The sequence below is a fragment of the Entelurus aequoreus genome, linkage group LG07 (genome assembly GCF_033978785.1).
Source record: "Entelurus aequoreus isolate RoL-2023_Sb linkage group LG07, RoL_Eaeq_v1.1, whole genome shotgun sequence".
Classification (NCBI taxonomy): domain Eukaryota; kingdom Metazoa; phylum Chordata; class Actinopteri; order Syngnathiformes; family Syngnathidae; genus Entelurus; species Entelurus aequoreus.
The window spans coordinates 47096274-47108717 of record NC_084737.1 but is presented as its reverse complement, the minus strand read 5'-3'; the positions used below and the strand labels follow the sequence as shown (position 1 = coordinate 47108717).

General features: G+C 39.2%; 2 protein-coding genes across 2 annotated transcripts in view; one reads left to right on the top strand and one right to left on the bottom strand.

The window, feature by feature from the left end:
- The window catches only part of ddx20 (DEAD (Asp-Glu-Ala-Asp) box polypeptide 20), a 42819-nt gene extending 33572 nt beyond the window's left edge, over nt 1-9247 (bottom strand). Inside the window, exon 1 of the mRNA XM_062053779.1 lies at nt 8991-9247. Coding sequence (XP_061909763.1) covers nt 8991-9186 — 196 coding nt within the window. The 5' untranslated portion in view covers nt 9187-9247. The remainder of the gene's footprint in view (nt 1-8990) is intronic.
- A 3094-nt stretch (nt 9248-12341) lies between these two features.
- The window catches only part of parapinopsina (parapinopsin a), a 4641-nt gene continuing 4538 nt past the window's right edge, over nt 12342-12444 (top strand). The window contains exon 1 of the mRNA XM_062052099.1: nt 12342-12444. This exon is cut by the window's right edge and continues 144 nt beyond it. Within this exon, the coding sequence (XP_061908083.1) occupies nt 12357-12444 (88 nt within the window). The 5' untranslated portion in view covers nt 12342-12356.

Here is a 12444-nt window from a genome sequence, read left to right as displayed (position 1 = left end):
CAAACCCACGGATGAAGTCCTTCGTCGTGCCGTTGATCGCTGGAATGCAGGTGAGCACGGCTGTTGATGGGTTTCTATCTTCATTTGAGAACGATGCTACGCGCTAGCTCAGTAGCTAAGTGTGTCACCGATGTATTGTCTTGGAGATAAAAGTCACTTTAAATGTCCATTTCGCGTGCTCGACTCTCATTTTCAAGAGGATATAGTATCCGAGGTGGTTTAAAATACAAATCCGTGATTCACAATAGAAAAAGGAGAGAGTACATAGTTCTGTGAGGTCTGGTTGCTAAGTTAGCTTCAATGGCGTTGTTAGCACAGCATTGTTAACCTTCGCCAGCCTGGAAAGCATTAACCGTGTATTTACATGTCCACGGTTTAATAGTATTGTTGATTTTCTATCTATCCTTCCAGTCAGAGGTTTATTTATTTTGTTTCTATCTTCATTTGAGAACGATGCTATCGCGCTAGCTCAGTAGCTAAGTGTGTCACAGATGTATTGTCTTGGAGATAAAAGTCACTTTAAATGTCCATTTCGCGTGCTCGACTCTCATTTTGAAGAGGATATAGTATCCGAGGTGGTTTAAAATACAAATCCGTGATTCACAATAGAAAAAGGAGAGAGTACATAGTTCTGTGAGGTCTGGTTGCTAAGTTAGCTTCAATGGCGTCGTTAGCACAGCATTGTTAACCTTCGCCAGCCTGGAAAGCATTAACCGTGTATTTACATGTCCACGGTTTAATTGTATTGTTGATTTTCTATCTATCCTTCCAGTCAGAGGTTTATTTATTTTGTTTCTATATGCAGTTAAAGCACGATGCTATGACGTTAGCTCGTAGCTAAAGCATTTCGCCGATGTATTGTCGTGGAGATAAAAGGCACTGAATGTCCATTTCGCGTTCTCGACTCTCATTTTCAAGAGGATATAGTATCCGAGGTGATTTAAAATACAAATCTGTGATCCACAATATAAAAAGGAGAGTGTGTAATCCAATGAGCCAGCTTGTACCTAAGTTACGGTCAGAGCGAAAAAAGATACGTCCATCACTGCCTCTCAAGTCGTTCACTGTAACGTTCCTCATCTACGCATCTTTCATCCTCGCTCAAATTAATGGGGTAATCATCACTTTCTCTGTCCGAATCTCTCTCGCTCCATTGTAAACAATGAGGAATTGTGAGGAATACTAGCTCCTGTGACGTCACGCTACTTCCGGTACAGGCAAGGCTTTTTTTTATCAGCGAGCAAAAGTTGCGAACTTTATCGTCGATTTTCTCTACTAAATCCTTTCAGCAAAAATATGGCAATATCGCGAAATGATCAAGTATGACACATAGAATGGATCTGCTATTCCCGTTTAAATAAAAAAAAAATCATTTCAGTAGGCCTTTAAGCATGTGGCTCAATACATGAGTGAGGCACAGAAAGAAATTGGCAATACCAGAGGAGCACCAGCTACTGGTTGATAAAACAGTCGCCCGAGACTGTAAGAAGAGACAGACCTGCCTAAAATGACTACAAAAATGACTACAAGAAAGCCTATTACTCAATGCCGCAAACATGGATACTGGAATGCCTGGAACTGTATAAGATCAACAGGAACCTAAGGGCCTTCATCCAGAACTAGATGGAAATGTGGAAGACAACCCTAGAGGCTAATTCAAAGCTGATTGCCCAAGTTAACATCAAGTGCGGCATATACCAAGGAGATGCGCTATCACCACTGCTGTTCTGCATAGGCCTGTACCCCCTCAGTCAGATTATTACAAAGAGCGGCTACGGGTACCGATTCCGTAGTGGGGCAACAATCATCCACCTGCTCTACATGGATGACATCAAGCTGTATGCCAGGAGCGAGTGAGAAATAGACTCACTGATCCACACCACCAGGATCTACAGCGATGACATAGGGATGTCATTCGGATTGGACAAGTGTGGCCGGATGGTCTCAAAGAGAGGCAAGATGATCAGGACTGAGGGGATTGACCTACCAGAGGGAAACATAGATGATATCCAAGACAGCTACAAGTACCTTGTCATCCCACAGGCTAATGGAAACCATGAAGAGGCCACAAGGAAGTCAACCACAGCCAAATACCTCCAGAGAGTAAGGCAGGTCCTGAAAAAGTCAGCTGAATGGTAAGAAAAAAGTCCTCGCCATCAACATGTACGCACTACCAGTCATCAGATACCCCGCAGGTATCATAAGCTGGCCAAAGGAGGAGATAGAAGCCATAGAAATCAAGACAAGAAAGCTCCTCACCATGCACGGAGGGTTCCACCCCAAGTCAGGCACCCGGAGGCTATACACTTAGCGGAAAGAGGGAGGCCGAGGGTTAGTGAGCGTCAAGGCCACAGTCCAGGATGAAATATTGAAAATTCGAGAATACATCGAAAAAATGGGCCCGAGGGATGAACTGCTAAGGTAATGTCTCAGGCAGCAGAACCCTGATGAGAGTGCAGAGGAGGAGGATCAGACAACCTGGACAGACAAACCCCGAAATGGCATGTACCACCGTCAGATAGAGGAAGTGGCTGATATCAAGAAATCCTGCCAGTGGCTGGAAAACGCAGGACTGGCAGACAGCACAGAGGCACAAATCGTGGCAGCACAAGAACAGGCCATAACCACAAGAGCCATAGAGGCCAGGATCTACCAGAGTAGATCAGACCCAAGATGCAGACTGTGCAAAAAAGTCCCTGAGACAGTCCAGCACATAGTAGCAGGCTGTCAGATGCTAGCTGGATCAGCGTACATGGAGAGGCACAACCAAGTGACTGGGATAGTATACAGGAACATCTGCAACCAGTATGGAATAGAAGTACCCAAATTCCAAAGGGCCATACCACAGAAGGTGGCTGAGAACAACAGGGCCAAGGTTCTGTGGGACTTCAGCTTCCAGACTGACAAACAGCTTCTGGCTAACCAACCAGACATAGTGGTGGACAAAGAGGTGGTGATAGATGTGGCAATCCCAGCTGACGCCAACATCAGGAAGAAGGAACACGAGAAACTTGAGAAGTACCAAGGGTTGAAAGAGCAGCTGGAAAGGATGTGGAAGGTCAAGGCTATCGTGGTCTCCGTGGTAGCGTGGTCCTCGTGGTAGCGGGGGCGCTCGTAGCAGTAACCCCCAAACTGGGAGAGTGGCTCCAACAGATCCCAAGAACAACATCTGAAGCCTCAGTCCAGAAGAGTGCAGTCCTAGGAACAGCCAAGATAGAACCCTCAAACTCCCAGGCCTCTGGTAGAGGACCAGAGCTTGAGGATGACACAGATAAGGCCAGTAACGTGGTGGGAGTGGAGCTAGACTCTCTGGCGGTGGTGTCAGAGAGGAGAAGTCTAGCAAAACTCCTAGCCATTATGGACAACACCTCCCACCCACTACATTCGGACCTTGCGGAGAGAATGAGCATGTTCAGTGGAAGGCTCAGACTCCCAAAATGCAACACGGAACGACACAGGAGGTCCTTCATACCGACAGCCATCAGACTGTATAATGCATATGTTCCTTGACTGCACTTAAATGTAGAGTATATGTAGAATATATTTATATTATTTATATATTATATATATGATATATTATATATATTATATTATTCATTATTATTACTGTCTATTGTGAGCGAACTGTGGTGCTGAATTTCCCCAAGGGATCAATAAAGTACTTTCTAATATATTCTACCACCTCACCGGGGTGAGAAGGAGATTGTTTTCTTTTTATATATATATATATATATATATATATATATATATATATATATATATATATATATATATATATATATATATATATATATATATATATATATATATATATATATATATTAGGGCTGCAACAACTAATCGATTAAAATCGATTATAAAAATAGTTGCCGATTAATTTAGTCATCGATTCGTTGGATCTATGCCAGGGGTGTCCAAACTTTTTCCACTGAGGGCCGCACACTGAAAAATCAAAGCAAGCGGGGGCCATTTTGATATTTTTTATTTTAAAAACCAATACAATATATGTATAAAAAAGATACATTTAGGCCTCCACTCAGACTTGATCCCGGGGACCCCAAAAGGTTTTGGTCAAAAAAAATATTACAAATGTGTCATTATTTAGTATTATTATTATTATTCAAGGTTTAAATCTCTAGATCAACATTAGGTCTATCTGTCAATATAACGCTTTTAAAGATTCAAGTTGTATGCCATTTTTGTCAAGGAAAACCGTGTTTTTTTATGGGGAAAAAAACACAAAATATGCAATATTTTCCCCCAATAAAATTTTAAAGTGGAATATTTGAGATTATATAATTGGAGTCGTAAAAAAAAAAAAAATCCAACATTTTTTTTTAACTTTTACCACAATAGTCTCAAGATCAACTTCAGATCTATCCGTCAATTATAAGTTTTTTTGTTGTTTATGTTTTTTGTTTGTTCGTTTTTAGGCCCTTCTTTAAAAAACTTTGTTTTTTAAATGGCAACCAAAAAATATGCAACATTTTCCCCCCAAAATATCTCAAAGTGGAATATTTAATGTGAAATAAATGGAGCTTTGAATAGGTCAATAATTCATAATGACATTGATTTTGATTTTTTAAAGAAATAAACAGCCTGCATGGCAGCTTTGTGTTATTAGAGTAAATAATGCAACATTTTCTTGTTACATTTCACCTGTTTGCTCTTTTATACCACTTTATGTTTTTTATTTTTTTTTTCATCGGCTGAGAAACAATAATCAAAATAAGTATGGTGCCAATATGCTGTTTTTTTCCCAATAAAATACTGGAAATGACAGAAATTTAGTTTGTCTCTTCTATCCGATAAATCGAAGTAATAATCGACAGATTAATCGATTATGAAATTAATTGTTAGTTGCAGCCCTAATTATATATATATATATATATATATATATATATATATATATATATATATATATATATATATATATACACACACTTATTTAAAAAAAACTCTCAGCTGTTTGTCACCACACATCACAACACCTACACGTGACTCTCGTATTTGCTCAATTGCAGCTGCCACGCAGAAAATTATGTCATATTTAAGGTTAAACGATTAATTGAAGCAACAAAATATACCGTAATTTCCGGACTATAAGCCGCACCTGACTATAAGCCGCACCAGCTAAATTTAGGGGAAAATACAGATTGCTCCATATACAAGCCGCACCCGAGTATAAGCCGCAGGGTTTTGATGTGTAATTACCGTAGTATATAGGGCTTCCTGCTACCACGGAGGGGATTGTCGGGACAGAGATGACTGTTTGGGAATGCAAAGCGTCCCATTTATTACCAATAAATCTTTCAATCATTCAATCAAACTTTCACATCTTTGACATGGCAAACAGCATTCGTGCAGACTACAAATAATACAACGGTGCAAAGTAATACAAAGTGCTCGCCTGTACGTTATCAAAATAACCAGCCTACCGGTATATGAAAAGTCAGTCTTTAATCATTGTGTCATCGTCTTCCTCCTGCGTACTAAAACCACCGAAATCCTCTTCGTCGGTGTCGGAGAAGAACAGGCCGTAAATAAGCCGCACCCTTGTATAAGCCGCAGGGACCAGAACGAGGGGGAAAAGTAGCGGCTTATAGTCCGGAAATTACGGTAAATCAAATGTGTTTTCTAATCAAATCATCGTTGCAGCCCTAGATACGGCCGTTATTTTTCACATTGTGAATGTAGTTAAAGTAGGGCTGGGCGATATATCGAATATACTCGATATATCGCGGGTTTGTCTCTGTGCGATATAGAAAATGACTATATCGTGATATTCGAGTATACGTTCTCACGCAGTTGTTTTTAGCTGCGGGCATTAGACTACAGGCTTTTCTTACTCTTTCTTGTCTCTCCTTCTCACAGAGAGATAAAACAAGCGCACCTTCTAACGTACATCACATACAGTCGCACGTGCAACGTTATATGCCCTCGCCGAGCAGAGAGGTAGCAGCGTGGGTAACGTTAGTTGTGATGCTAATGGTGCGGTGCGAGTGGTAATACGAGAGATAGAAAGGTGCCAATCTGGTAACAAATGAAGGAATAATTATTTCCCAGGAAAAACAGCAGGGGGTCCATCATCTGGCGGTGGTTTGGCTTCAAGCAGAAATATGTCGAACAGATATATGTAATATGTAAAGTATGCCGCAAAAGCGTCGCTACAAAAAGTAGCACCACAGCTAATTTGTAGCATCATTTGAAAAGTCACCCGCTAGAGAATGAGGAGTGCTTGAAACTACACATGTCAACATCTCCGGCCGGAGCCACACCAACAAAATGCCGAAGCAACCATTTCCACATCTACACCGTATGAAAAAAATAGTTAACAAAAGGAGATAACGTCCGCAAGGAACCTACCACGTAGCGAAGGACATACACTATTTGATTTCCTATTATGCAGCTCATTTTTATTTGACAGTTATTGAAATATCTTGTGTGACATCATGCACAAAAGTGCACTTTATTTGTTTTAAACTATTGTAGTGGCGTTCTGTACAAAAAGTGCACTTTAATTTAGTGTTGTTTTGATATGTCATCTTAGTGACATCATGCACAAAAGTGCACTCATAGCTTATTTTAAAATGTCTCTGACAATCTTTCACTTTCTGTTTTGGAAATGACATGAATGTTTGTGCCACGGCTTAATAACTGTTTAATAAATACAGTTTTGGTAAATTGACTTAGTTGTGATTCCCCTCTCTGCATGTTTAGTTTAAAATGAGCATATACAAACCCCGTTTCCATATGAGTTGGGAAATTGTGTTAGATGAAAATATAAACGGAATACAATGATTTGCAAATCATTTTCAACCCATATTCAGTTGAATATGCTACAAAGACCACATATTTGATGTTCAAACTGATAAACATTTATTTTTTTGGAAATAATCATTAACTTTAGAATTTGATGCCAGCAACACGTGACAAAGAAGTTGAAAAAGGTGGCAATAAATACTGATAAAGTTGAGGAATGCTCATCAAACACTTATTTGGAACATCCCACAGGTGAACAGGCAAATTGGGAACAGGTGGGTGCCATGATTGGGTATAAAAGTAGATTCCATGAAATGCTCAGTCATTCACAAACAAGGATGGGGCAAGGGTCACCACTTTGTCAACAAATGCGTGAGCAAATTGTTGAACAGTTTAAGAAAAACCTTTCTCAACCAGCTATTGCAAGGAATTTAGGGATTTCACCATCTACGGTCCATAATATCAAAGGGTTCAGAGAATCTGGAGAAATCACTGCACGTAAGCAGCTAAGCCCGTGACTTTCGATCCCTCAGGCTGTACTGCATCAACCAACGACATCAGTGTGTAAAGGATATCACCACATGGGCTCAGGAACACAGAAACCCACTGTCAGTAACTAGAGTTGGTCGCTACATCTGTAAGTGCAAGTTAAAACTCTCTTATGCAAGGCGAAAACCGTTTATCAACAACACCCAGAAACGCAGTCGGCTTCGCTGGGCCTGAGCTCATCTAAGATGGACTGATACAAAGTGGAAAAGTGTTCTGTGGTCTGACGAGTCCACATTTCAAATTGTTTTTGGAAACTGTGGACGTCGTGTCTTCAGGACCAAAGAGGAAAAGAACAATCAGGATTCTTATAGGCGCAAAGTTGAAAAGCCAGCATCTGTGATGGTATGGGGGGTTTTTTAGTGCCAAAGACATGGGTAACTTACACATCTGTGAAGGCGCCATTAATGCTGAAAGGTACATACAGGTTTTGGAGCAACATATGTGGCCATCCAAGCAACGTTACCATGGACGCCCCTGCTTATTTCAGCAAGACAATGCCAAGCCATGTGTTACATCAACGTGGCTTCATAGTAAAAGAGTGCGGGTACTAGAATGGCCTGCCTTTAGTCCAGACCTGTCTCCCGTTGAAAATGTGTGGCGCATTATGAAGCCTAAAATACCACAACGGAGACCCCCGGACTGTTGAACAACTTAAGCTGTACATCAAGCAAGAATGGGAAATAATTCCACCTGAGAAGCGAAGCTTAAAAATGTGTCTCCTCAGTTCCCAAACGTTTACTGAGTATTGTTAAAAGGAAAGGCCATGTAACACAGTGGTGAACATGCCCTTTCCCAACTACTTTGGCACGTGTTGCAGCCATGAAATTATAAGTTAATTATTATTTGCAAAAAAAAAAAAAAAATTATGAGTTTGAACATCAAATATCTTGTCTTTGTAGTGCATTCAATTGAATATGGGTTGAAAAGGATTTGCAAATCATTGTATTTCGTTTATATTTACATCTAACACAATTTCCCAACTTATATGGAAACGGGGTATGAACAAGAATGTTTTAATGTAGACACATAGAATCATCATACTGCTGTGGTTATATGTATCAAGTGTTCATTCAAAGCTAAGGCAAAATATCGAGATATATATAGTGTATCGTGACATGGCCTAAATATATCGAGATATTAATAAAAGGCCATATCGCCCAGCCCTAAATTAAAGCAACTAGAACCCCATAATCCATGTTTGTTTTGTGCAGTGGGTTGCTTTACATGACAACATGGGTCACAGGAAAACATCTATTAAGTCTAATACAGAGCTGATGACCAAGGAAAATGTACATAAACCGAACACAACATTAGATCTGATCATGTGGGAGATGTTTTCAACATATTAATTCACATATTTATAGATAAACATTAATATTTTATGATATTGGAATACCACTAAAGACAAAAGTCAAAAGATAAAACCGGCGTGTAATGAAAACCTCATCAAAAATACCTGAATCCAATGAAAACATTCAGGTTACAATGAATGTGGCTGTCCGGCATTTTCCTAGCAAACTAACAGTGAAGCCTGGTCTGTTATGATTGAATACACATGTTTAACTATAACACAACGGCTACTTTACATGTTTTTTGGTGACATAAAAAGATGTTTGTGTTCTCATGCAACAAGCCTAACATGTAACAAGCCAGACTAAACTCTAAACATAAGCACGCACCGAGTCCACAGCGGCCAAGCGGGATCGCCTTCAACTGGATCGGGGAAGGTTTTTGAAAGCCAGATGCCGACAGTCCGTCCAGCACCACCTGAGACAACAACAAAGAGCTGAAGTTTATTCCTTCCGATAAAATGACATCGTCGGTCCTGTTTCGCGTTTCTATATCATGGGCTGCTTTCCTTGCGGAGTCCGCCATGTTTCCAACAAGTGATCAACGAGAGCTGTGTTAAAAGCAACAGCAAACTACAGCAGAGCTGATTCTACACTGGCCTCTAGCGGCCAGGAGGTAGAACGTCATTTACAAGTACCCAATAGTGCAGTGTTTTACTGTGGAAGTAGAATTGTCTCACATCAACTTATATGTATCAATATGATATTAATACATATGCATGTATTAATAAATATACAAATACAAATGTGATATACAAATAAATAAATAATTTGTATAAATAAACATGTATTTGAAAATATATTTTGGAGAAAATATATACAAAAAAATGTATAAATATAAAAAATGTGACATACAAATTAATTAAGAATTTGTATAAATAAACGTGTATTTGTAAATATATTTTTTAGATTTGAATATGAATATGCTTGATTTTGTATTTGTATTGTATTGAATTTGTATATGTGGATCGCTTTTTTGCTTTTGTGTCGATGAGACATTCCTCCCACAAACCAGATGCACAAATAAATGTGACCTACACACTCCCCGAACAACCAGCTGAGGGCACTGCAGCCAGAGCGGTCTCGGTCATAGACATGGTCAGACACTGGCGAGCCAATCAGAGGTACACTAGGGAGGATCATATGATAATTGATATACAATGATGATTTGACACACATTGCACTGATAAGAGATCAGTATCTACATCGGGACAAGGTCATTAAACGGCATTGATACAATAAAATAAAGCAGCTAGCAAGGTCTTTCAGATTAACTGGATAAATTAGCATTAGCTAAAACAACGCTAACATTAGCAAGCTCAGGCCCGTTGTGTGTTCTCTCTGTAAAAACATGGATTGTTTTTGTGCAGAGAACTCCGGGCATTTTGCATATAATGCATATTATGCTCTGTGACCCAGACCGCTCTGGCTGCATTGCCCTCTGCTGGTTATTCAGGGGAGTGTGTAGGTCACATGTATTTGTGCATCTGGTTTGTGGGAGGAATGTCTCATCGACACAAAAGCAAAAAAGTGATCCACATATGCAAATTCAATACAAATACAAATATAAAATCAAGCATATTTATGTTAAAATCTCAAAAATATAATTACAAACACACGTTTATTTATACAAATTCTTGATTTATTTGTATGTCATATCTTATATTTATAAATTTTATTCGTATATATTTTCAAATCTCAAAAATATATTTACAAACACATGTTTATTTATACAAATTCTTGATTTATTTGTATGTCACATTTTATATTTATAAATTTTATTTTTATATATTTTCAAATCTCAAAAATATATTTACATATACTCGTTTATTCATACAAATTATTTATTTATTTGTATATCACATTTGTATTTGTAATTGTATATTTATTAATACATGCATATGTATTAATATCATATTGATATATATAAGTTGATGTGAGACCATTGTACTTCCATATTTTTCAACCACTGTGCCGCGGCACACGAGTGTACCGTGAGATACCGCTGGTGTGCCGTGGGAGATGATGTCATTTCACTTAATTGGTTAAAAAATATTTTTTGCAAACCAGTAATTATAATCTGCAAATAATGTGCCGTTGTTGAGTGTCTGTGCTGTCGAAAGTGCAGCAGAGTAACCGTGTAATACTCTTCCATATCAGTAGGTGGCAGCAGGTAGCTAATTGCTTTGTGGATGTCGGGAACATTGTTTGTCGTGATCACAATATGCAGACAACAGCGGGAGGAAGTGTGCAGGTAAAAAGGTATCTAATGCTTAAACCAAAAATAAAGAAAAGGCGAGTGCCGCTAAGAAAAGGCATTCGATATAGAAATGCCTTTTCTATAAAAGGCATTTGGCAAAGGCACTTCTCCCTTGGCCCTTGAAAATCCGGGGGAGAAGGTGTAAATCTCGCGCCAGGCCGTACCCATATCCGCAGCAGGTCTCCAAGGTGAACAGCCTCTGGCATGTTAGAACAACATGGATGGCTATGCAAAACACAACTAAAACTGAACTGGCTGCAAAGTAAACAAAAACAGAATGCTGGACAACAGCAAAGACTTACAGCGTGTGGAGCAGCGGACGGCATCCACAAAGTACATCCGTACATGACATGACAATCAACAACAAAATAGGAAATACTACACACAGGAAAACATTAAAAAACTCAAAATAAGTCACGGCGTGATGTGACGGGTCGTGACAGTACACCTACTTTGAGACGAGCTATAGTGATGCATGGTTGTTTATGGTTTGAATTTATATCCAACAATTGCGAGAACGACTTTTTACTGTCAATATCGGCTGCTGAGTTCCATTGTTTTATGTTTTCTGCTAGTGGTGTGCCTCAGGATTTTTCCAATGAAAAAAATGTGCCTTGGCTCAAAAAAGGTTGAAGAACACTGCATCAGTGGCTATTTTGGTTAGTAGCTGTTTCACAACCACATAAACATGTAAAATGATAACACTGGAGGATTATTTAATCTCATTCAATTTGATCGATCAATTACCTTTCCAAAACTGTGCTTTGGTAAAGCTTATTGGTTATATTTAAAGGTGACATGTACCATGAATTGATTTACGTGGACCCCGACTTAAACAAATTAAAAAACGTATTCGGGTGTTATCATTTAGTGGTCAATTGTACGGAATATGTACTGTACTGTGCAATCTACTAATAAAAGTTTTAATCAATCAATCAAAGACATGTATTTAATCCCTAAAGCCCATGTGGTTGTGGGACCTTGCTTCACCACTAAAGGCTGCACTCAATTACAGAAAGTGCAGTCTTATAGGATATTACAGCGAATTATTGTCCTCACAATCCGGATCTGCTGATTTAAATATCACGCCCCGATCCCCTTGTGGTTTATTAAGAGCGCCGCTTTGCCTCTCTTCTTTTTTTATACTGCAAGAGAGTAGAAATCATGTGTCATCTTTAACACCTGGATTACAGCATTTAACTTTTTTTTTTCAATTTAATTTGATTTCTGCAATCGTGCTGTTTTGACCTTTGGTTATTTTGAATGTATTTTGATAGTTGCAGTCGCTGATATTGTACTAAAGGAAGTACTTTGAACATCACCCCTGCATTAGGTCAAAAATAATGGAGTACTTTGACCCTCGTGGAAACTTGTCATCCTCGGACAGTGCGGCAGAGCTTCTCTCTCAGACTGGTTACGCCACACTGGCCGTCATCATGGGCGTCTTCTCCGTCATGGGGGTCGCCCTCAACATAATGGTGATTGTTGTAACCGTGAGACACAAACAGCTGAGGCAGCCGCTCA